Source organism: Lepidochelys olivacea (genome assembly GCF_965140295.1).
Source record: "Lepidochelys olivacea isolate rLepOli2 genome assembly, chromosome: 4".
NCBI lineage: Eukaryota > Metazoa > Chordata > Testudines > Cheloniidae > Lepidochelys > Lepidochelys olivacea.
This window is the reverse complement of record NC_140414.1, coordinates 105314647-105339082: the sequence shown is the minus strand read 5'-3', so window position 1 is coordinate 105339082 and position 24436 is coordinate 105314647. Positions and strand designations below refer to the sequence as shown.

Here is a 24436-nt window from a genome sequence, read left to right as displayed (position 1 = left end):
TCGTGCCGGCGCCCCCTGCCTGAGGGGCATGCTGCAGACTCGTGCCAGTGCCCCCTGCCTGAGGGGCGCACTGCAGACTCGTGCCGGCACCCCCTGCCTGAGGGGCGCGCTACAGACTCTGGCCGGCGCACCTTCTCCGCTAATTCTCCAGTGTCCGAAAGGTGTGACTAAGGCCGGCCAGTGGGACAGTAGCTCTCCATCGCCCCCTATAGGCTCAGTGGACCGATTGAAACCTGTCACGTGGTGGAGAATGCGGGCAGCGATCCCTATCCTTGCAGGAAGGGGTTAGAGCGAGGGGCCTCTGAAGCTCCCTTAATTGAAAGATGGAAATGGAAAGGCTTATCCAGTTCCTGGCTGAGAGCCAGCAACAGCAGCAACTACAACTTGTACAGCAGCTGGGTGCCCACCAGCAGCAGTTGCTTCAAACCTTGGGGGCCCAGCACCATGAACAACAAACCCAATGCTTCCAGCAGCTTGCAATCCTGTGGCCGGGCCACGGTGGGGCTCAGCCGGAGAGGGCGGCCACCTCGACCCCTCCTGTCCCACCGATCCGTCTGGATAAGATGGGGCCTGAGGATGACCCGGAGGCCTATTTGGTGACCTTCAAGCAGGTTGCCTCAGTGGCCGGTTGGGCACCTGACCAATGGGCGACCTTCCTCACCCCATATCTGACGGGGCTTGCCCAGAAGGCTTACCGTGGACTCCCAGATGATGAGGCCCGCATTTATGCTCGAGTGAAAGTGGCTATCTTGAATGCCTTTGACATTACTCCTGAGATGTTTCGGCAACAGTTTCAGGAAAAGGTCTACCCACCGGGTGCCAGACCCCGGGCCGTGGCCCAGGAATTGAAGGACACAGGCGGCTGATGGCTACAACCTGAGTGTCAAACAGCAGCTGAGGTGACTGAACAGGTCATCCTCGAACAATTCATGCACATCCTCCCGACCCAGGGGAGGGCTTGGGTGTTGCAGCACCGGCCACAAAGTCTGAGCGCGGCCGTCACGCTTATGGAGGACTTTCTAGAGGCAGAGGCCCCGATAGGACCAGCAGCCCGCCCCCCAAACCCTGGACCCAGTGCACAGAAACTTGAAGGGGAGGGGCCCACCTCCCAAACTGATGCACGATACCGTACCCGACGACCAGATGGCAGCAGGACCGATTTTCCCCGACACCCTGAGTCCACACCGCTCTCCGCCTTTGGACGCTTAACCAGACCACCGGGCCCCAGCCAACCCTGCAGCCCCACCGGTGCACCCATGCAGCCGGGGTGCCCAGAGGTAGGACCTTGCTTTCGATGTGGCGAGTACGGTCATCTGCAACAGGGCTGTCCTGCGATGGACTGCAACTTTGGCCTGCTGTGCACCAGGGAGCGACAGGCCCGTCCACCCTCTGTGGCCAAACTGACAGCCCCCATGGAAGTCGCCGGGACCCACGTTGTTGGTCTAGTTGATTCAGGTTGTGGGTAGACCCTTGTCCACCAGGCACTCTTCCTGGACACTGAGCAGACCATTGGGGAAGTACGGATTCAGTGCCTACACAGAGACGTGAAATCGTACCCCACGGTTCAGGTCCCCATCACGGTGAACGGAGCAACTCAGTTAATGAATGTGGCAGTGGCGTCATCCCTCGCCTATCCAGTTATTCAGGGCCACGACTGGCCAGACTTCATCGAGGTGCTCCGATCCCTACCCACCGAAGAGGCGTTCGAGGGAGCTCCGCCTGAGATGAAGACAGGCCCCGACTCGAGGTCCAACCCCGGAGTTGCCCCAGTTCCCACACCTGGGCAGGACAGCCTGGAAACGGCTGGCCCCCCTCCTGACCTGGTGGACTTTAGTCGAGATCAAAGGGAGGACCCTACGCTCCGGTTTGCCTATGAACAGTTGGCCCCGGTGGATGGTGAGGTCATGGAGCCGCAGCACACCATCCAATGGCCTAGGTTTGAACTCAATCACGAGTGGCTCTATCGCGTTGATTGAGACCCCCAGACCCAAGAGGTCCGGACCCAACTCGTGGTTCCCCGTATTCATCGTCAGGCTGTCCTGAAGCTTGCACATGACATCCCGGCTGCAGGCCATTTAGGGCAGGAAAAAACTGTGGCTAGGGTCCTGGCCAAGTTCTTCTGGCCCGGTGTCCACAGTGCGGTGAAGGATGACTGTGTGTTGTGCCCGGACTGCCAACATGCAGCCCTGGCAGGGGTATGGAAGGCCCCCCTGGTCCCTTTACCAGTCATAGGTGTACCATTTGAGCAGGTAGTGATGGACCTGGTGGGGCCTTTTCCAAAAAGTAAGGCGGGCCATCAATACATCCTTGTCCTGATGGACTATGCCACCCGCTTCCCTGAGGCCGTCCGCCTAAGAAGTATCACCGCCCGCACTATCGTTGCAGAGCTCGTGAAGATCTTCGCAAGGGTGGGCCTCCCACGGGAGATACTCACTGATCAAGGGACCAACTTCGCTCCTAAGCTGTTCTGTCAGGTATGTGCCCTGTTGGGGATTAAGAAACTGCAGACCTCGGTCTACCATCCCCAGACGGATGGATTGGTCGAACGTTTTAACCGGACCCTGAAGGGAATGTTGCAGCGTTTCCCCACCCAGGACCTCCGCCAGTGGGACCAGCTGCTCCCTCCTTTACTACTGGCAATTAGAGAAGTCCCACAGGCATCCACGAAGTTCTCCCCGTTTTGAACTCCTCTGTGGGCGGCAACCCCGCAGGGTGTTGGACCTCTTGAGGGAGACCTGGGAACACAACTCATCCGCAACGCAGGGTCTCTTACAATACGTCTTACAGCTGCAGGGGCGGCTGGTGCGGGCAGGCGAGCTTGCGAAGGAGAACTTAAATGCAGCCCAAAGAGCCCAGGCGCAGCACTACAATCAGGGCGCCCAGGCTTGATCATTTGGGCCAGGAGACCAAGTACTCCTCCTGCTCTCCTCGGAGGAATCAAAGCTTTTTGCCCGCTGGCAGGGTCCGTATGAGGTCCTCCGCTTGGTAGGGCCTGTCACCTACGAAATTCAGCAACCTGGTCACCGTAAGGAAAAACAGATTTATCATGTAAATCTCTTAAAACCCTGGTAGGAACGGGAAAGACTACTAGTTGCCCCGTACCCCCACGAACCAGACCTGGGGCCCCAACCGCCCGAGGAGTCGGATAATGGTGAGCCCCAGCTAGCCGAGACACTCACAGTCGAGCAGCAAGAACAGGCCCTCTGCTTAGTAAGGGCATTCCCCAAGACGTTCACCATGAAACCCGGGTGGACTACGCTCACCTATCATGTGATCCAGACTGAACCCGGAGTGGTGGTCCGAGAGACAACCCGGCCATTGCCTAGGCGAATGCGGGAGGTCGTAGAAGAGGAAGTCCAGGCAATGTTGGATCTGGGTGTTATTGAGCGCTCCCAGAGCGAGTGGCGAAGCCCCGTCTTCCTCGTACAAAAGCCGGATGGGAGCCGGCAGTTTTGCATTGACTTCCGGAGGGTAAATGCCATTTCAAAATTTGACGCCTATCCGATGCCCCGCATCGATGAGCTCCTCAACCAGCTCAGGGAGGCCTGTTATATCGCCACTTTAGATCTCACAAAGTGGTACTGGCAGATCCCCTTGGATCCCAGGTCCAAGGAGAAAACAGCGTTTGCCACCCCTTCAGGGTTGTACCATTTCACCCGGATGCCTTTTGGCCTCCATGGGGCCCCGGCGACCTTCCAGCGTTTGACGGACCGGGTGTTGCAACCACACACAAAGTACGCTGCGGCCTACTTGGACAATGTGGTCATCTATGGCAATAACTGGGAGGAACATCTTAACCAAGTAGCGGCAGTCCTCTGGGACCGCCGCGCAGCCGGGCTTACGGCCAATCCAAAAAAATGCCGAATCGGGCGGGAGGAAACCACTTACCTGGGACACACCTTGGGCCAAGGACAGGTCCGCCTCCTCATCGGGAAAGTCCAAGGACTCCAGGAATATGTGCCGACCACAAAGAGGCAGGTACGTCAATTCTTGGGCTTAGCTGGTTATTACCGGCAGTTTGTACCCCACTTCGCAAGCATTACAGCCCCGCTGACAGAGCTCTTGACCAAGGACAGCCCCCGCCAGGTGCATTGGTCCGATGAATGCGAGATGGCCTTTCGAACTATCGAAGAAAGACTGTGTAGCGATCCAGTATTCTTCAGCCCTGACTTTCAGCATGACTTCATCGTTCAGATGGATGCCTCAGGAGTAGGGTTTGGGGCAGTCCTCTCACAGGAGGTGGACGGGGAGGAACACCATATTGTTTACCTCAGTCGGAAGCCGTTCCCCAGAGAACGGAACTACTCTGTTGTGGAGAAAGAGGCCCTAGTGGTTAAGTGGGCGGTCGATGCTCTCCGCTACTACGTCCTTGGAGCCCCCTTTATACTGGTTACAGACCATGCACCCCTGAAGTGGCTTAATAAGATGAAGGACAATAATGTCAGGCTGATGCGGTGGTATCTAGCTCTGCAGCCCTATGCCTTCATGATTCACCATCGAGGGAAGGGACGGGACAACGCCAATGCGGACTTTCTATCCCGCCACAGAGAGGGTGAGGATACCAGCTCCGATGGTCGGGAGCTGGATTTGAGGGGTGGGGTATGTAGGGAGCCAGGGTGGCCTCCCTCCGAACCAGAGGGTAAAGAGCCACCCTCTCTGCCTGCGTGGGCAGGGCCAGACCACGCTTACTCCAATCCCCGGAAGGTGAGGGGCGGAACAGGAAGTACAGAGGGCAGGGCCCTTTGCCCAGTGAGGGCAGCACCAGGGAGGGAGACAGACACAGGCAGCTGGCTGTTCCCTCCAGACCCTGCTGCCGACCCAGGGGAGGCCCTGGGCCAGGAGGAACCTGACCTGGAGGAAGGACTGAAGCGACCAGGACTGCCAGCCGCTGAGTACCCGGGGGACCTGGAGGGGCCAGGCTGTAACCCAGGCCAGCATGAGCCTGACACAGAGAGAGAGTTGGAGCTGCCAGCAGCGGAATACCCGGACGAGCTGGGGGACCGGAGAGGCCCGCTTGAGAGACCGGGTAGGAAGTAGCCCAGGGGCAGAACTGCACAGTGTGGTGGGTGTATTTGGTCAGCGGGGCGCGGATGGTTCTCTGCTGACCCAGCGGCGGGACCCTCTCCTCCCGCCACTGTCAGGGCCCTGGGCTGGAACGCAGTGGAGTTGGGTGGGCCTGCGTTCCCCGACCCCGGCCAACCCACCTCGGGTAGCAGAACTGTGCGCTACAAACCCGTGCCGGCGCTCCTCTGCCTGAGGGGCGCGCTGCAGACTCGTACCAGCGCTCCCCTGCCTGAGGGGCGCGCTACAAACCCGTGCCGGCGCTCCCCTGCCTGAGGGGCGCTTTGCAGACTCGTGCCGGCACCCCCTGCCTGAGGGGTGCGCTGCAGACTCTGGCCGGCGCACCTTCTCCGCTAATTCCCCAGTGCCCGAAAGGTGTGACTAAGGCCGGCCAGTGGGACAGTAGCTCTCCATCGCCCCCTAGAGGCTCGGTGAACCGATTGAAACCTGTCACAGTCACAAATTGAATATGAGTCAACAGTGTGATGCAGCTTCTAAAAAGGCTAATATAATTCTGAGGTATGTTAACAGGAGTGTCATATGTAAGACACTGGAGGTACTTGTCCTGCTCCACTCAGCACTGGTGAGGCCTCAGCTGGAGCACTGTGTCCAGTTCTGGGTGCCACACTTTGGAAATATGTGGACAAATTGGAGAGAGTCCAGAGGAGAGCAGCAAAAATGTTAAAAGTTTTAGAAAATCTGACCTGTAAATTTTAAAAAAACCCTGGGTTTGTTTAGTCTTGGGAAAAGAACACTAGGGGGGGACCTATAACAATCTTCAAATATGTTAAGGGCTGCTGTAAAGAAGATGGTGTCAGGGATAATCTATGTATTTTTGGTCCTGTTTCTTGAGGTTCCCTCTAATCCTATGTTTCTATGATTCTGTGATTTACTTGTACCTAAACTATGTTTGAGATCCAGTCTTTAATGTTCAGAAGCCCAAATATTTACACTCATGCTGCAATAAAATTATTAGGGATCATTTTTATAGTGTGAGTAATAAACAGGTAATATGAATTCTAAGGTTGTTACAGTCATTTTATTCAGCTGTTACCTTCTTAAATTATGTTCGTCCTGTAGCAATGAAAACTTTACCCCTTGTATCCCAAAGCAAAGGAGGGAAACAGGCAATATTTCTCATTACTTCAATGTGTATCTCAGATGGGAATTGACTTTTGACTCCTTTCTAAGAGAAATCTGACACAAGAAGTTAAAATAAGGAACAACTGATTAACTTCAGTACTTTGGGTATTTTCCTATTGTATCTTTATTGAGTGACTCAAGTTTAGTTTTCCATTTGTTTCTATGATTTGACATTTGTGTCATTCTCATTTCATCTTTTCATTGCATTCAGTGAGGTAGTTCAGGGACCTTAGAGTAATACAGTCTACCACTTAGCTTTCCTGGAAAATTGGAAAGCGGATATACTAAGACCACAAGCAGAGGGGAGAACATTATAGTATTTCTTTGCTCTGGCTCTCTCTCAATGTACTTTGCTTTATTTGTCTACCTTTAAAGTATAAGGTCTCTTTAGCAGGGTGTGGCTCAATATTTGTCTTGATAAGGACTGAAGATACTGTCAATGATTAACAGCTAGTGATTAAAAATAGAATTCTGCTCCAACATGGTTTAATGTTTCCTCTATGAAATCCTTTGAAGTAATGATAGAATTTTAATATTTTTTCAGACACTAAAAATGTTATTATATAACAAGGTCAGAAATAGATGAAGTAGCTGCACACACAGTACTTTTCATGTGAAGCTTTTGCTGTGCTATACAAAGGTAGATAGGTATTATCCACATTTTACATGTGTGGTGGCTGAGACATAAAGGGGTTTGAGCTACAGTTTTCAAAAGTGATACCCAAATTTGGATACCTCCATTTTTGGATGCCCAACCTGACTTAAGTTTGATACCTAAAAATGGAAACACCTAAAATGGTGGCCACTTTTTGAAAACTTTGGTAAAAGTGACCTCTCAAAGTCATACAATAAATTAATGTCAGAATTTGAAATGAACTCATGTCTGACTCCTGTGCATGTCCTCTACCCATTGGACATCACTGCCTCAAGACTATGGGACATAAGCTAAAAAAGTACTCTACACCATAAAAATAAACCAACATAATTTTTATGCATTTGATTCTCTTGATCTTCATAGCATCTAATACCATTATGTATATAACAGGTGTTTGAAATGGATATCGCCAAGCAGTTGCAAGCTTACGAAGTTGAATACCATGTGCTTCAGGATGAGTTGATAGATTCGTCTCTCAATGACAATCAGAGAATGGATAAGTTGGAGAAGGCAAACACTAGTTTGAGAAAACAGAACTTTGAACTACTGGAGGAGTTGCAGGTACAGTTTATATTTCCATCTAACGAGCCATTGACACCATTGTTTGTTCATATTTTCAGAAGAGACCATTGTATAGAGGAGACACGGGCCAGATTTGATCCAGGTTAAGGCATAACTGAAATCACTGTCTTCAGTATTTATTATTTACAGTTGGTACCAGATGGACTTACCAGTATTTAAAACCTTTTAAGTTTGTCTGAAGCAGAGGTTCCCGAATGTAGGGCTTTCTGGTGGCCTGTGGAAAGCTGGCTGGAGTCACATGATGCTGGCTCATTTCAGTTAATGAAGTTTAGCAGCTGGAGAAGACAGCTAAAGATACATTCATGCAGTCTTAACATTATTTTCGCATTTAAGCAATTGCTGTAGTCAGGCAGTCACAAATGGGAGAGATGTCTATGAGACACATTCTCTATTAAGAGATGATCCTTGTTATGAGAAAGTTTGAGAACCCATGATCCAGGATGATTAGAAACACGTGAAATAGTACATCTTGATGTCCATGTCTGACCTCAGTCCATTCAATCTGCAGTTGTCGATGGCTGCTTCAAAACTTGCCCTCTGTGGGACGAGAGAGACAAGGCAGCTCTTCAGAGATGGTATGCTTGGTCTCTGAAGGAGCTGATCCACTCTGAACTCCTCATGGCTCCTTCTTTCTGTCTGATCTGCAAAGAAACATTTTAATACAACTTCTGAGTACATGGGTAGTTAGAAGGGAATATGGGGGTAAGAGATGGGCTATATATTTAGATTTTCAAGCCTCTTGGATCAAAAACAAAAACTTGGAAGCTAGATGACACAGGAGGTAAGATGGAATACAGGCCTTTGGATGCTTATTCAAATCCTACTCAGCTTGGTAAAATGTAACCTCTAGGCACGGGAAACATAGTGGAAGGTTTGTTCCTCAGTCGTTCGCAGACACATTTTTTCCTTCTGAGTCATGATATTTCTGCACCTTGATATCTATGGAGTGTAATTTTGTAGTGAGTAGAGCCCTGGATTAATAGTGATGCTATTCTTAATTAAATAGATCTATTAGCTAATTATTTGTAGATTTAACTTTTAATCTTCTCTGCTCTGTATTATATTCTAGGTTTAATCACACTAGTGCCTAAACAGTAAAGATTAGAAAGAGAGAGAGAGAGAGAGAGAAAATGGATTGTTGTCTGTAGACAATGCTATTTATAAGTAATACTAAGCTTGTGGAAGTAGCAGTACTTACACTTTAATTCAGTGTGTGTTTTCTACATAACTGGAAAATCTACTGTAAATATGACCTATCTCAGTAGGACCTTTTAAAAGCCTGAAGGACTGAGGAGAACTCTGTCTGTAAGGTCCACTCGTTTCACAGTTTTTAGGAAATTCTTGTTTTCTTTTCCCACTTCAGGTGGCAAATGGAAAGATCCAAAACCTAGAAGCTACAGTAGAAATTTTACTGAACAACGAGTGCAAATTGAAGCAATCCATTCTCACTCTAGAGCTGGAGAGGAAAGCTTTGCTGCAGACAGTGGAAGATCTACGCGTGCAGACAGGCAGCCCAGGTGGAAAACATCTACTTACCAGGCAGGAGTGCATGGATGCCAACTGACAGCTGCAATTGTAATGGAGCAGACAAGTTCCACAAAGGGAAGAACTGTTTTTTACTGTCATCATTGGGATTTGACACCGTTGTCTTAGCATTGTCCATGCCTTGCTGTAGCCGATTGAGGGAATGGGAGTGTCTGCAAAAATATGAGAAGCACGTTTCTCAGGGAGGAGACTCTTGCTTGTTAACTTACAGAATTCTTATGAACTATAAAATATGCAATATAACGATGGGCAGGAAAAATTTATCTTTCACTAAATAACATATGTACACTCCAGATACAATGTACTGTAAATATTTGCACTCATGGACTCTTCCATAAGTGCTTCTAAACCTAAGTGCTTCATATTGGTTACGTGTGTTCCTTTTTCTATTTAGAAAACTCCACGTTAAATAGCATGTCCTGTAAAAGGCTGGAGAATTACAGCAGTGAAGAGCTTCGGAACTGACTGCCTTTTTGGGGCTACACAGTATTAGCATTCTCAGATAGGTTTGCGATCATACTAGATAGATTTCTGAGGGTGTAATTCCCCTGTGACTCGGCTGGGTTCCACTAGTCACCTTATTAAGACCTCTAATAACTGCTTTATGTGCTTAAAGGTGTTAACTTAGTGGACCCTGGAGAGCTGGACTTGGTTGTACGTAACTATAATTGTGGGGCATTTTTCCATCAGTTTTTATAAAACATACTGTTTTAATACGTTTTGTTTTGACATCCATTGTTTTAGTACTGTTGATTGACATGATCTGATAAATGTATCATTGAAGGTAACTGAATTTTACTTTCCCAACAGAATACACTGACATTGTCATGGTAGAGTCTGTCACTGTCACAGCATTGTAGTGGATTTATCATCATACCTAAAGGGGTCATTTTATTTATTTCTGATCTGCTGTGTGATGTCAGACAGCCTCTTTCAGGGAATCGAATGCCTGCTGATTTTTAGTTTCATTTGATACTCAGTGCTTATCCACCCTTTGGAGAAGAACAATGTTTAAGACTTTTTCTCCAAAATGGTGGAGGCACTTCAAAGCTTGATTTGGTGCCAGACATATTTAAACTGCTTTATAAAGGATATTGGGCTAAAGTATGAATTAGGACCGTGGTCTATTTACCACGCCTCTTTTGAGAAAGATTACACATTTTAAAAAGTTCACTTTTCTGTAAAATACAATGAAAGTAGTTTTTTGGCCAGTTAAAGCACCACTTTTTCAACTACAGGTGCAGTAATATCTAACGAGATCCAGTTAACTTGTTGTTTAATTAGACCAAAGAGTACCACAAATTTGTTCTTCCCCAAACTTAGTGTTACAGGTATCAACTTGCTGCTATAGTGGAGATTACTATTTCAGATGTGAGTTTCCTAAATTGTCAATTTCTTATTCTTAAAATATTAGGGCACATTTATTTCTCTAATCCACAATGTGGTGGAAGATCTTTTTATCTTCATGCATGTTTCTCTATGGTACATTTTGCTTGCAGCTGTAATGTGCATCTCTGATGCAAATCAAATCCCACCATGTGGATTAAAGTGGAGAATTTGCTCTTTAATTTCTAAACCACAGATTGACTCCTGTAATTTCTTAAATGTGGCTGGTTCTCCAAATCCACACTGTTTGCTTAGAGTCTAAATTCCATACAAGCCAGACATTACAAATCTCTTTACCTCTTGTGTTTTGTTTTTGAATTGAGAAACCATACAGAAGCTCACACTTCACATTTTAAAATCTCTTTACATCGTACTCTTTTACAGTTTGAGGGCGAAGTTATGTTGCATTTGGACATCTTGGAGCCATTACTCATACATTGGCTTTTTACATTAAACAAAAGAGCAACAGAGAAAAGTTAATGATCCATGCCAAAATTTATGTTTGCACATTTTGTTGCATCTAAGAACAAAAACAAAGTTCTCTATGTGATAGTTCAGAAGCTAATATGTTAAGAGTTTCCCTGAGATCACAGTAGGATTTTTAAATAGTTATTAATGAAAACTGATGGACATCAAACTTTTTTAGACACACTAAGAACCCCAGTTGTGAACTTGGGAACTGCGTCTGTATCTCTTGGCTCAGGTTGTATATTTTTGGTATGACTCAAGGAGTGCAGTAATTTGGCTCGTGTTCTCCTTCTCTCCCAGTGTCAGTGGAGGAAAGCCTCTGGCCCAAAGATTTTTTCAAGAATATATTTTCCTTCAGACAATATGATGCTGAGTTGAGATGGGGGCTAGAATAACTCTTCCCAGAGGAAAGTGTGGTCAGTAGGTAGGCATCAGTTTTCAGTCTCAAGTGTCCACATGTTTGTGACAGTTTGACTTTGCCAAGAAGCAGAGCTTTCTGGGGTGAAACCTGTCCATTTACAAATGCACCAGATTTTGCTAAAGTTGCAACTACCCCACGTGACTGACACACTGAGGCCCAGGCAATCCCCAGTACAGGATCTGAGCATTAATAGGACAACTGCATTAGGATCTTCCCTTGCTTACATGGAATCAGATGTGTGTGCTGTTTCTATGGAATCATTTTCCTGCCTTTTCTGCCCTGTGCCACTAGATCTCAAGGGGGGACAGGATGGAAAAGTGTGGAGTAATGAAGGTGCCCTGCTCCAAGTCTCCAACCCTTGCAAAGCCCAGGCGTTTCCATGCATAAATGAGAGAGAAGTAATACAGCTTGTATGACACCCCTGACACACACCTTCAGGTCCCCTCTGCTCCTGGCGACTCTATCAATAGCAGTACAGTTCTGTTCTGTGTTGCCAGGGGGAGAGGATCCTGAACTATCCCTACAGGCTGGCTGCTGTATCAGAACAGAAGGCAGCTCCCTTACCTGTAGTTAGCAGATACTAGCGAGTTGGGAACCCATAAATCCATGTCCTAGCCCGCAAAAGGGAAAAATCCTCCCTCCCTCCCAAAGGAATGGTCTATGGAAAGCTGCAAGTTGAAGCTCACTGAATTTTCTCCCCCTTGCTTCTCCCACAGGTGATTAGTCTCTGTCCCTTCCCCCATCCCCACAAGGGAGCACAGAACAGGGGGAGAAAAAAGAAAGGGGGAAAAGGAGAGCAACTTCCTAGGATTCCCCAGGAGATGGTCCCAAGAGTTCATTCCCATGCACAAATTGCGCCTTAAGAGGTGCTTTGCTGTCCTCGTTCTGTGAGTAATGTAAGGGTGCTGATGATGCACACTAGCATACCAGCTCAGAGATGCACTGTGAACAGGAGAGGGGGTCAGCTACGGCAGAAGAGAGACTTGGCCTGTAATGTGGCAAGAGCTAATCATGCCGTCTGCGACAAGAAAGAGTCTGCTCCACTAGTGCTTTGCAGTCAACAGTGCCCGATGGTCTGACGTGTGGAATGCCACCCTCCAATAGCAGGCTTTCTTTTCCTTGTCACACATATGAGGACATGCCGCTGCCCTCATTGCTGGCTCGTTGGCATGTCTATACCTTGGCCCATTTATTTTTAAGAGATCATTATATAGAACCTGAGAATAATGATGACACAGTGCCCATCATCTGAGGAAGTCGATGCACTTTACAAAAGTGGGTAAGCATTATGATTCCCCTTTAATATAGAGTGAGGAAGTAAATCACAAAGGAGTTGAGAGACTTATCACAGGTTGCACAATGTTTTAGTGGTAGTTCAGACTAAAATCCAGATCTTCTGAGTGCCAGACCTGCACTCTCAAACACTAAATAATTCTGCCCCTAGTTGGTTACTGCAAAATTTCTGGCTTTCTCTGATGTTACTGTGGTCTTCAGAACCATGGTATTTTCTTTTCACTTTCAATTCCCCTTTTTCCTCCCCTCCCCCTCCAAAATGTACACTCCACAATGAGAGTGCTTCTTCACGCTTTCAAAGGAGGTGGATAAATCTTAGGCCAGATTCTGTATTGCAACTCTCAGGAGAGACAACACGGGAAGGCAGAGGGGATCAACAGTGGCTTCAGCCTACCTGTGTGGCTCTCAGATTCAAGCACTAATTAGAACAGTGTCTTGGGGCTGGTCTGACTACTAGCAGCTTCCTCAGACTTCCTAATGCGCTATTCTGCAGCCCAAAATGTCCAGAGGACACGGTCCTGGAGCAGTACGTAAAGGGGCAGAGCACAGGCTGGAATCTGACCCAATGACTGTAATTACACTCTTCTTCCATTGATCTCACAGCCCACACACCCTCGGAGCCTGATGGGCAGGCATAGTTCAGCTGGGAAGCTTGGCTCATGGAGAAGAATGGGAGCCTGAGGCACCATGACTGTATTTTCATACTGGAGGTTTTGGGTCTTCGGTTTTTTAACACAAAGTTGAAATTTTCCATAGAAACCAAACAATTCACATTAAGAATTTCATTTAGTCAAAACCCAATTTTCTGTCCAAAACCAGGTTTGATGGAAAATTTCTGACCCACCCTACTTAATACGCTACATTAATGTATGCGTCCCCATCTCTGAGACACATGTAGATATTACAGAACTGCTGGAGCAATCTTTAAAAAAAATTCTGCCCTATTACAATTGCAGAATCTGAATATTGAACTAAAGTGTTGTTTGTTTACTGTAGTGGAAATTAAGCTCCGTTTGTTTCATTAGTGCTTGCTGTATGGGGGCGTCTTGTGTTGGGCTGTGGGACTCATTTGAAAATGGGTGTATTGGCAAAAAGGGTATACCTTTATTTGGGTGGTTGGGCCACTTTCCCTTTCTTGGAACAGATTAATATTTGTTAAATTGGTTCCGTTTCACAAGCTATTGAGAGATGATGCAAAGAAGCCATTGGCAATGCACATCAACAAGAATCTTGGACCTAAAAGACCTGGGAAGTGGCTGTGTATTCCTGAGTGCTATCTACTGGTACTTTATCAATTAACTCTTTACAGATGTACAGACATCTCTTTTATAGAGCACTCCTGTAACACAGGCAAGGTGGTCTGGTGTCAGGAGGCAGAGTTGTGATGGGCAGCAAATCCTTTTGGCCTGAGGGTGAGAGATTCTCTCTGTTTTTGCTAAGCATTAGGAATGAATTGCTAGGTCTGGGCTAGAGAGCCGGGATGAGAGCAAGTTCCACAAAAGGAGATAGAATTTTGTAGAATCGTACTTCTCTCATTGGTCAGAGGAAAGAATGGGGTAGAAGTGTGAGTTCCTTTGGGCAGGGGAGAGCAGCTGGGGAGGTTGGGGTTCTACAATGATTTGTGTATTGTATTTGAATATTAATGGCAAGAGTCCCGAGAACCCAGCATGGGCGTTCTTTTATGTTGCTTTCAAATAGACATCCATTAATTAATGAAAGTTCTGTAGCTAGCTCGCGGGAGAAGAATAAACAACATTTTTACTTTATATGCATACACCTTTCCCATTCTTTTCAGCGCATGTGTCATGTCTGTTTGAAGACAATTTCACCCTTACTGGAATAAGAACATCACATCTGTCAAGTTTTAAGGCTACCCAGTAATGGTCACCATATTCAACTGTTAATAATTACACATTTCTCCCCTTGAATTTAAGAGACTTAAGACCATTCCTGTGGGCCTTATATATGTGAGCAGTCCCGGGGCAGTACCATTGTGAGTGACGGGAGTGAAGCTTTGCATGATCATATTCTGAACTTGATTTCTGGCTTCTAGCTGTGTAAATGATTTCCATATATATTTTGTGTGTATACAACATATAAATGACTTGTATTTTTATATCAATGAACTTAAGTTTGCACATTGCAGTTTTTACCCAGTAAATTTAATTTTTAAATGTTAACCTCTTCTGGTTTTGTTTTATCAATTTACTGTAGTGACAGTGTGTGTGAATATCAGTGTTTGCATTACACTCATTTCCACCTGTATATTTTTTGCTATAGTAGGCACATTCTGCATGGAGGATAGTGCGCTATAATTGAATATACAGCTGATTAACAAAATGAAAATAAAGCACTGGAATATTTATATAACTTTAAATTGAAATCTATTTGATGGGCTTCTGTTGCATAGGGCAAAAACAATTGCTAAGGTTTGAAAGACCCAAGCTCCATCCAAGTCAATGACATATTGCACTGTCTTCCATAATGGTCAGTATGGTGCATTCACACCCAGATTGGATACATGTATTACTAACTTTTTCCATTCCTTTCTGTCAGTACAGACGAGCATGTATTACATGATAATGTGACAATTAAACTGCATGCTTTAATTTTAAAAGAAAAAGAAATGCTCAGTGGCTGAAATCCTGGCCTCATTGCAGTCAGTGGGAGTTTTGCCACTGACTGCAACAGGACTAGGATTTCACTCAGCATATATATGAAAACAGAAGATCTTTATAGCCCACTTCTCCTCTGCACTCCCCTTACTGAATACAGATGGTATGGAAGACCAGAGAAGAGAAAAATATTTTCCTAAATCTAATGGATTTAACATTTTAAATCACGTGATTACCAGCTGAAGGAATTCCTGTTTTTTCTAGACATGTCTGATCTTTGTTACTGATTCCTTCCAGCTGCTGTTTCCCTCCATCCTGTACAGAAGCACATCCCATTGCACTCCCAGATCCCATTTCCTTTCTCTCCAAAACTCAAACTTCCCTGCCAATATGTCTGGAGTTTAAACACTTTATAATTAGTTTGCATCTGCACTAAAAGAGTGTGGGTATGAGGGAACGGATCATACCAGCATCATAACCTCCATTTGCCCATTGAGTGTCTCCAAGTTGCCAGCTAATTGGAGTGTTGATTGGGTGAATGGGGATTCTGAGGGCTGAGCATCTGGGTGAATGTTTCTCCTTCTTTGCTAATATAGTTCCATGGGTTTTGGTTATCTAGTTGGAAGGTTCTTCCAGGAATCTGAAGGCAATGGCCCAATAGTAGGAGGGCAACTGTAGTATTCTACATTTCCATGTAAGACTCTTATAAAGGAACAAATGTGGGGAGCTGGTGGCTGTAAGACATTTGAAAAGGAATTTCGAAAATCTAACACATATATGAGCCAGGCTTTAACGGTATCAATAGTATTTTCTGTTTCCTGTTTAGCAACAGACTTTAAAAAATACCAAAACAAAAAACAAATACCCCACAGTTCTTTTAGTGGGACAGTTCCCTGGCCTCTACGAATAGATTTGAGCTGCATTATATACTATTATACTGTGTGCTAGAAGTGGAGGAGGGGAGCAAGGAATCATATGCTAAACATTTATGCTTGCTCAATCTTTCGGCCTCAGTGTAGGCAGACCGTGCCTTCCTTTTCCTTGAAGTGATTTTGACTATTTTCTCTCTCAAATCCAAAAATCTTTTCCGGATGTAATGATCTGATTACAATTACGATTACAAGACTAAAATTAATCTTGATATTTTAGTAGGTTATTTCCCCCTCTTGCAAATGACCTGTTTTTAGAAGAGTGTTTTTACTTGTGTGCACATAACTTTCATTTAAAGCATAATGCATCTGAGGGAGACACTATAGTGACCTATAATAGCTGAGCAGTTTTTTATGAGTATTTCCCTATATAATCACAAGAGGCTGTGATGGAGGTATCTCAGATACCATTGTGTGGCACCTGCACCTAAACGGTGACTTCCTAAGGGTGACCAGAACTGATTGAATACTATTTGTTTCATGATATTTGGCTAACATCCCTGTTTCTTAATTGAAAAATCATTTTACCCTGTTTGATAAGTTCTAATAGTGACAGCTCCAAGGCTGTTTCATTGCTGTGTGGACTTCCAGACTTGGGCTACCAAGAATCAATTACAGTAGCTGAGACTTGTGATCGTGAAGGTTTGTGACTGCTGCGAGAGAGAGAGGGGAAGGTGGTCTGCATAATAGGAAAACCTCTTTAAACTGCATCTGAGACATCGGTGGTGGTGCAATACTTCAGACAACCAGACCATTCATTATTTTTGGTTTCTAAATAATTCAGCAGTTCAGTGCCTTGGGTCAGACAGAAATAAATATAGTTAGTCCATTGCACTGCTCTTCAACTCTAAGGTCCTCACCAGAATCGTATCACTTAGTTATCCTCAGTTAACATCAAACCTTGTCCCGGTCTCATCTTTAAATGCCTGAAAAAAGATGGAGGTACCTAAATATGGGCACCTGAGTTCAACAGTGTGGCCATAAAATCTTTGTAATCATCAGGTTGCAAAACTAGATCAATAGGGTCAGATCACTGCTTTAATACACTGACTCTGTCGGGCGGTCGGGGGGGGGGGGCGGCTGGGAAAAGGGAGGTGGGGTATTGAAGTGGGAGCCCCAGCAGAAATTGCAGCTGCCTCACTCAGGGTTGGAGCTTAAGGGGAGCCCTTGGTGGTGCCACATATCCCCTCTCCTTTGAGAAGCTGAACCATGCATATCTCACATCAGTTGTGCTGGCAAGTGTAGAAGGTAGGAGGGTAAGGCATACTTGCATCTGCATTCCAACTGTGGTCGGCATTGCATGGGGGAAGAAGAAAGTTCCATAAAACTTCTTTCTCCCAAAATCTGTCCCATGGTGAATAAAATTGTTGGCATGTCTTATCCTGAGAACATCTTTAGATAGCTTGTTTAATTACTCTTCATTTATTTCTATTCTACCAATGCAATTATAGATCCTCTCCTTTAGAAGTTGCATTGAGAAATGGATGCCTCTTTCAAACCACGTACATTAGTTTCAGAAAGAAGAGAACATCTATTTTCCCTGCACCAGATGCTTACAAGACATTATTAAACTGCCTCAAAATGGGGCAGCCCTGACTGCAGATTCTGAGCTAACTAAGAGCTTAGTGTTGATGGATCCATATAAACTATTAATCACCAGGCATTTGCTTATGCCTTCAAGGGCAGTAAATCTTGTTTCCCCTTTTTCCTGGCTTCATGCCTCACCCAAAAGGAAAAAAAAATCCATTGTCAGCCTTTACTTAAAAAAGAAGTAGGAAGTTCAATGGTTATAAGACATTTTAGAATAAAAGCATGTGTGAAAGAAGGAGGAAATGAGAGTTTAAGAAGTAAAGAGCTGACAACGGATTTATCCAAAACCTCTGTGTGACTTGTAGGTTTTAGCAACCCAGCCAGAGCCCAGCAAGTGCCATGAAATGTCTTTGCATTATGAACTATCCGGGCGACTTTGGAAAAAAAGATGAAGCCATAGTGTTGTGATGCCATAAGGAAGGTTGTTGTAGACTTTCCATTAAAAGCCCATTCTCCATTCATCTCCCATCATCCACCATATCTCATAACCCAAAGATGAGACACAAAGACCCAAGATGAGTCTTCTGTGAGCTGTGTTGCCTACCACTTAGCCTAATGGTATTAAGATGTAACAGCCAAAGTAGTTGAATAATGAGGTACTTGTTGGAGTATTCATAGAGTTTAAGGCTAGAAGGGACCATTAGATCATCTAGTTTGGCCTTGTGTATATTCAAGGATATTCAATTTCACCCTGTTTCCCCTGTATTGTGCCCAGTAACTTGTGATTGGCTAGAGCATATCATCCAGAAAGGCACAGAGTCTTGGCTGGAAGAGATGGAGAACCCACCACTTCCCTTGGGAATCACCCTCACCCTTAAGTTATGCCTTGTTTGTCATTTGAGTTTGTCTGGCTTCAGCTTCCAGCCATTGGTTCTTGTTATGCCATTCTCTAGTAGAATTAAAGAGCCTTTCAGTGCCAAGTATTTTCTCCCCAATGAAGGTACTTATACATCCTAATCAAGTCACCGCTGAGTTGTCTTTTTGATACACTAGGATAGATTGAGCTCTGTAAGTCTCACTGTAAGGCATTTTCTCCAGCCATCAAGTAATTTGTGACTTTTCTGCACCTCTGTTTTTTCTTCCTGTTTATCAAGAAGGGAAGAAGTTGCCTTGGAAAAAAAAACAGACCCCTATTGGCAGAGCCCCCTCTTCTTGTTTCATTTTATCTCCTCTTTATTGCTTAATATTAGGGACCCAGACTTGTTTCCAGAGAAAGTTTTATCATTAATTTCAACAGGGGCAGGATCTGGCCCTTACTTTTTCCATATTAGATGGGCAGTCTGCCTGGGGTGGAAGAAAGCAGTTTTTTTCCCCCGTGCATTTATGCTCCCTAAAGTTTAGACCTAGCATATGATTTACCAAAGCAGATAAGCCTGACAGAAGTAGGTATGAGAAGCACTTAGTTCTACTTAGTGTGGTGCAGGTTAAATGTAATTTACACTTTGTGCCACTCGGGCAGAGCAGAGACACAAATGGCCAGCAGAGAATTCCCCTCTGAGATGAGAGCTCCCTACTGGTGTAACGTGCCACTACTTGGTCCTGTACTATCACCCTGCTCCCAATCTGCACCCTCCCAGCATAGAGGTGCATTGGTGGAAGAAAAGAGTGGAGAGAAGAGAGGTGTCAGCCCAGAGCTCTTCTATCCCTACCCTCCGCTGGCATAGGAAGTACACCTTTAATGGAACCTACCCCCATGGCTTAACTTAGAGCAGTCCCGCAACTGCTCTATCAATGGAGCTAATGCACACAGGCCCTGAGAATCAGGGAGCCGTAACTGCCTGACATGCCCTCCCACAATCCACACTCTCTCCTGCACCAAGTACCAAATCTGTCACTGACATCTGAATGCCTCACAAAATTGTTCACAGAGAGGGGTATTTCTCTCTGTTTAATACTTTTTCTTTGAATTTACTTAGAATCATAGAATATCAGGGTTGGAAGGGACCTCAGGAGGTCATCTAGTCCAACCCCCTGCTCAAAGCAGGACCAATCCCCAATTAAATCATCCCAGCCAGGGCTTTGTCAAGCCTGACCTTAAAAACTTCTAAGGAAGGAGATTCTACCACCTCCCTAGGTAACGCATTCCAGTGTTTCACCACCCTCCTAGTGAAAAAGTTTTTCCTAATATCCAACCTAAACCTCCCCCACTGCAACTTGAGACCATTACTCCTTGTCCTGTCCTCTTCTACCACTGAGAATAGTCTAGAACCATCCTCTCTGGAACCACCTCTCAGGTAGTTGAAAGCAGCTATCAAATCCCCCCTCATTCTTCTCTTCTGCAGACTAAACAATCCCAGTTCCCTCAGCCTCTCCTCATAAGTCATGTGTTCCAGTCCCCTAATCATTTTTGTTGCGCTTCGCTGGACTCTCTCCAATTTCTCCACATCCTTCTTGTAGTGTGGGGCCCAAAACTGGACACAGTACTCCAGATGAGGCCTCACCAATGTCGAATAGAGGGGGACGATCACGTCCCTCGATCTGCTCGCTATGCCCCTACTTATACATCCCAAAATGCCATTGGCCTTCTTGGCAACAAGGGCACACTGCTGACTCATATCCAGCTTCTCGTCCACTGTCACCCCTAGGTCCTTTTCCGCAGAACTGCTGCCTAGCCATTCGGCCCCTAGTCTGTAGCTGTGCATTGGGTTCTTCCGTCCTAAGTGCAGGACTCTGCACTTATCCTTATTGAACTTCATCAGATTTCTTTTGGCCCAATCCTCCAATTTGTCTAGGTCCCTCTGTATTCTATCCCTGCCCTCCAGCGTATCTACCACTCCTCCCAGTTTAGTATCATCCGCAAATTTGCTGAGAGTGCAATCCACACCATCCTCCAGATCATTTATGAAGATATTGAACAAAACCGGCCCCAGGACCGACCCCTGGGGCACTTCACTTGACAACGGCTGCCAACTAGACATGGAGCCATTGATCACTACCCATTGAGCCCAACAATCTAGCCAACTTTCTACCCACCTTATAGTGCATTCATCCAGCCCATACTTCTTTAACTTGCTGACAAGAATACTGTGGGAGACGGTGTCAAAAGCTTTGCTAAAGTCAAGAAACAATACATCCACTGCTTTCCCTTCATCCACAGAACCACTAATCTCATCATAGAAAGCGATTAGATTAGTCAGGCATGACCTTCCCTTGGTGAATCCATGCTGACTGTTCCTGATCACTTTCCTCTCATGTAGGTGCTTCAGGATTGATTCTTTGAGAACCTGCTCCATGATTTTTCCGGGGACTGAGGTGAGGCTGACTGGCCTGTAGTTCCCAGGATCCTCCTTCTTCCCTTTTTTAAAGATTGGCACTACATTAGCCTTTTTCCAGTCATCCGGGACTTCCCCCGTTCGCCACGAGTTTTCAAAGATAATGGCCAATGGCTCTGCAATCACAGCCGCCAATTCCTTTAGCACTCTCAGATGCAACTCTTCCGGCCCCATGGACTTATGCACATCCAGCTTTTTTAAATAGTCCCTAACCACCTCTTTCTCCACAGAGGGCTGGCCATCTATTCCCCATGTTGTGATGCCCAGCGCAGCAGTCTGGGAGCTGACCTTGTTCGTGAAGACAGAGGCAAAAAAAGCATTGAGTACATTAGCTTTCATAGGTTTTAAGGCCATAAGGAACCATTATGACATAGTCTGACTTCCTGCATAACACAGGCCAACCAGTAAAACCCCAACCAGTAATTCTTTCATCGAGTCCATAATTTCTGGTTGAACTAGAGCAAATCTATCCAATCTATAGGGATGAATTCTGACCCCATACACTGCTCCAAAGAGCTTACAATCTCATTTGAGAAAAGATGCAACAAGAGTATGACAGATAAAAGGAGGGATGGGAGAACACGGGTAACAAAAATAAGATCACTGTTAAATAGGTAACTTATGTGCAATTTGAAGGTTCCTGATTGTTTTGAATTTCCCAACTGACCCCAAACAAACCAAAGCTTCCCATGCCAGTACCAAGAAAGCAACTGGTACTGAAAACGTGTATCAAAGAGAACTAGTAAACAAGACAAATGTTGATGAGGAAAATGTAGATAGGGTGGAGTGAAGAAAAAGGAACTGAAACTCCTGTAGCCAGCATTAGTGTGTTAATGGACCAATCACCCGTAACAGATGTTAATCAGTCTGAAACCACTAGTGTCTTCATCCTCACTGGTACCAATCTTCCTATAAATGGAAAAATCTTTTTTTTTCCCCTTCAGAAAAAAAAAATGTGGTGGAGTAAATATTTAAATGCTTTCCTTTTGAAAAGGTTATAAATATGGAGTTACAAATGATATTTATAGGCTCTTGTTCACTGTTAAAGAGTTTTCTATTAGACCTGAACTACAGGACAAATCAAAGACCCTTATGTTCTTAAAGTGGTGAATAAGCCTTGAGTTTCAAAATGGGTCTCTAAAGTTAGGCTCTTAAGTCCACATATAGGCAACTAAATAAGAGGGCCTGATTTTCAAAAGTGCTGAGCTCCCAGCAGCTTCAACTAACTCCTTTAATTAGTTAAATATGGAATTAGGAGTGCACACATGCATTTCTGAAAATTTTGGCCCTTGGATTCATGTTTTGGACTCGAATATCTCTGTGACTTTGAGCAAGTCACTTAACTTTTCTGTGCTTTAGTTTTCCCATTGCAAAGTAGGGATATACTCACTGTATGGAGGAAACTAACATCCCTGTTTCTTAATTGAAAAATCATTTTACCCTGTTTGATAAGTTCTAATAGTGACTGCTCCAGGGCTGTTTCATTGCTGTGTGGACTTCCGGACATGGGCTACCAAGAACCAATTACAGTAGCTGAGCCTTGTGATCGTGAAGGTTTGTGACTGCTGCAAGAGAGAGAGGGGAAGGTGGTCTGTGTAATAGGAAAACCTCTTTAAACTGTTAGATGGGCAAAGTATCTCTTTGTTTATTTAAGAAATACTCTTTAACAGTGAATCTAGTTCTCCACTAGATGGCAATGTTGTTTCAGGCAATTTGTGTTTAAAGATGTTTTCCCTGGCAGAGAAACAAACTCCTAAAGGTGGTGGTAGTTATGAGAAGAGCTGATCAGGAAGTCATTTGTGACAATTTCCATTTAATAAACATTTTTTGTTGAAAAGATTTTTTTATGGAAAATTTGACCAGATCTGATAAGGTTCAAGAGAATCCTAACTCGTGAGCAACTACTGGGATGGGGAGAACCTTTGGGAAAGATTAGTATAATACCGTGGTCAATTATACTACTTATCTCAGGTATTATTATAGTATTTGAGAACTTCAAAATCTTTAGTGCCTTGATCCCTATCTCACAGGGGTGTTGTAAGAAAGTACTATTATCGTCATTTTACAGAGGAGGAAATGAAGTACAGAGAGACTAAAAATCACTTACTGATGGTCATACAGGTGGTTCAAGACAGAACCAGGACTTGAACTCCGGTCTCCTGTGTCCCACGCTAGCACCCTAACCACTGACTTGACTTCATATACTGGTCGTGGAATGCTTCAATACTTATATAATAGGAAATGTCAAAACTAAGTACCTTGGCATTTCTACCTGTACTAGCTCCATACAGATATACTCTTAATATTTATGTTACCTGTGTGCCAGGAACAAAAGGGGGAATGGACTGATTGGAGTAGGGCCAGATTAACTCTCCTGTGGGCCCGGGGCTATTGGATTTTGTGGGGCCCCTGTATACAAGTCTTTTTCCTAATTTAAAACAAAATGATCACAATTATGGAATCAAGGCTATTAATGCTATACTAAACTTGCCTTTTAATTAACAAAAAACTGTTCTGTGGTTACATTTCAGTCTTAAAACATGTAGAATATAGTTAAGTTAATTCAAAATAGCCTACTTCTTTCTTAGAACAGCTGTTATATTAGTTTCTTTCTGGTAGGGAGATTGGGTGCAAGAGGGGGCTCCAGGCTGGGGCAGAGTGTTGGGGTGCAGGAGAGGGTGAGGGATGCGGGTTCTGGGAGGGAGTTTGGCAGGAGGGGATTCTGACCTGGGGAAGGGGATTGGGGTGCTGGAGGAGGTGCGGGGTCTGGGAGGGAGTTTGGGTGCAGGAGGGGATTCTGACCTGGGGCAGGGGGTTGGGGTGCAGAAGGGGGTGCAAGGTGTAGGCTCCAGCCGGGAGGCGCTTACCACAGGCTGCTCCCGGCCGGTGGTGCAGCAGGGCTCAGGCAGGTTGCCTGCCTGCCTGCCATAGCCCCACGCCATTCCCAGAAGCGGTCGGTTGCTGGCACGTCTCTGCACAGCCCTGGAGGGAGGGGGACAGCGTGTCTCCGTGCGCTGCCCACGTCCACCGCCCATGCAGCTCCCATTGGTTGGTTCCTATTGGCCACAGAGACGGGCCAGCAACCGGCTGCTTCCAGGAGCGGCGTGAGGCCACGGCATGCAGGCAGCCTGCCTGAGCCCTGCTGCGCTGCTGGACTTTTAGCAGCCCAGAGACTGCGATCGACTGGCAGAGGCTCCAGGATTGACCAGTCGATCGCGATCGACGGCTTGGTGACCACTGAATTGTATATAATTATGGATTTATTTTTGCTGGGGCCCCCTTAGCCCAAGGCCCTGGGCTGCAGCCCCTAATGCCCCTGTGTTAATCTGGCCCTGGATTGGAGTGCTGTGTTGCAGTCTCCCCATTACTGCTAATGCAACCTATAGACTGGAATAGCAGCAGCTTCCCCTCTATACCCCTCTATCTTATGGCTCCTAGCACTGGAAGCACTTCTCTGTGTTATGCGAGATTTGATA

At 45.6% G+C, this 24436-nt stretch overlaps 2 protein-coding genes across 7 annotated transcripts in view; one reads left to right on the top strand and one right to left on the bottom strand.

Annotated features, from left to right (window-relative positions):
- Positions 1–9005, top strand: part of TBC1D1 (TBC1 domain family member 1) — a gene marked incomplete at its 3' end in the record, with an annotated part of 200274 nt that extends 191269 nt beyond the window's left edge. For all 5 annotated transcript variants that reach the window (XM_084625705.1, XM_084625704.1, XM_084625708.1 and 2 more), the window contains 2 exons: positions 7250–7420; positions 8805–9005. In XM_084625705.1, the coding sequence (XP_084481831.1) occupies positions 7250–7420; positions 8805–9005 (372 nt within the window). The remainder of the gene's footprint in view (positions 1–7249; positions 7421–8804) is intronic.
- Positions 7427–24436, bottom strand: part of LOC311519306 (uncharacterized protein) — a 146203-nt gene continuing 129193 nt past the window's right edge. For both annotated transcript variants that reach the window (XM_084625711.1, XM_084625710.1), the window contains exons 3-4: positions 8978–9138; positions 7427–8082 (exon numbers count right to left, since the gene is read on the bottom strand). In XM_084625711.1, coding sequence (XP_084481837.1) covers positions 7886–8082; positions 8978–9138 — 358 coding nt within the window. In that variant the 3' untranslated portion in view covers positions 7427–7885. The remainder of the gene's footprint in view (positions 8083–8977; positions 9139–24436) is intronic.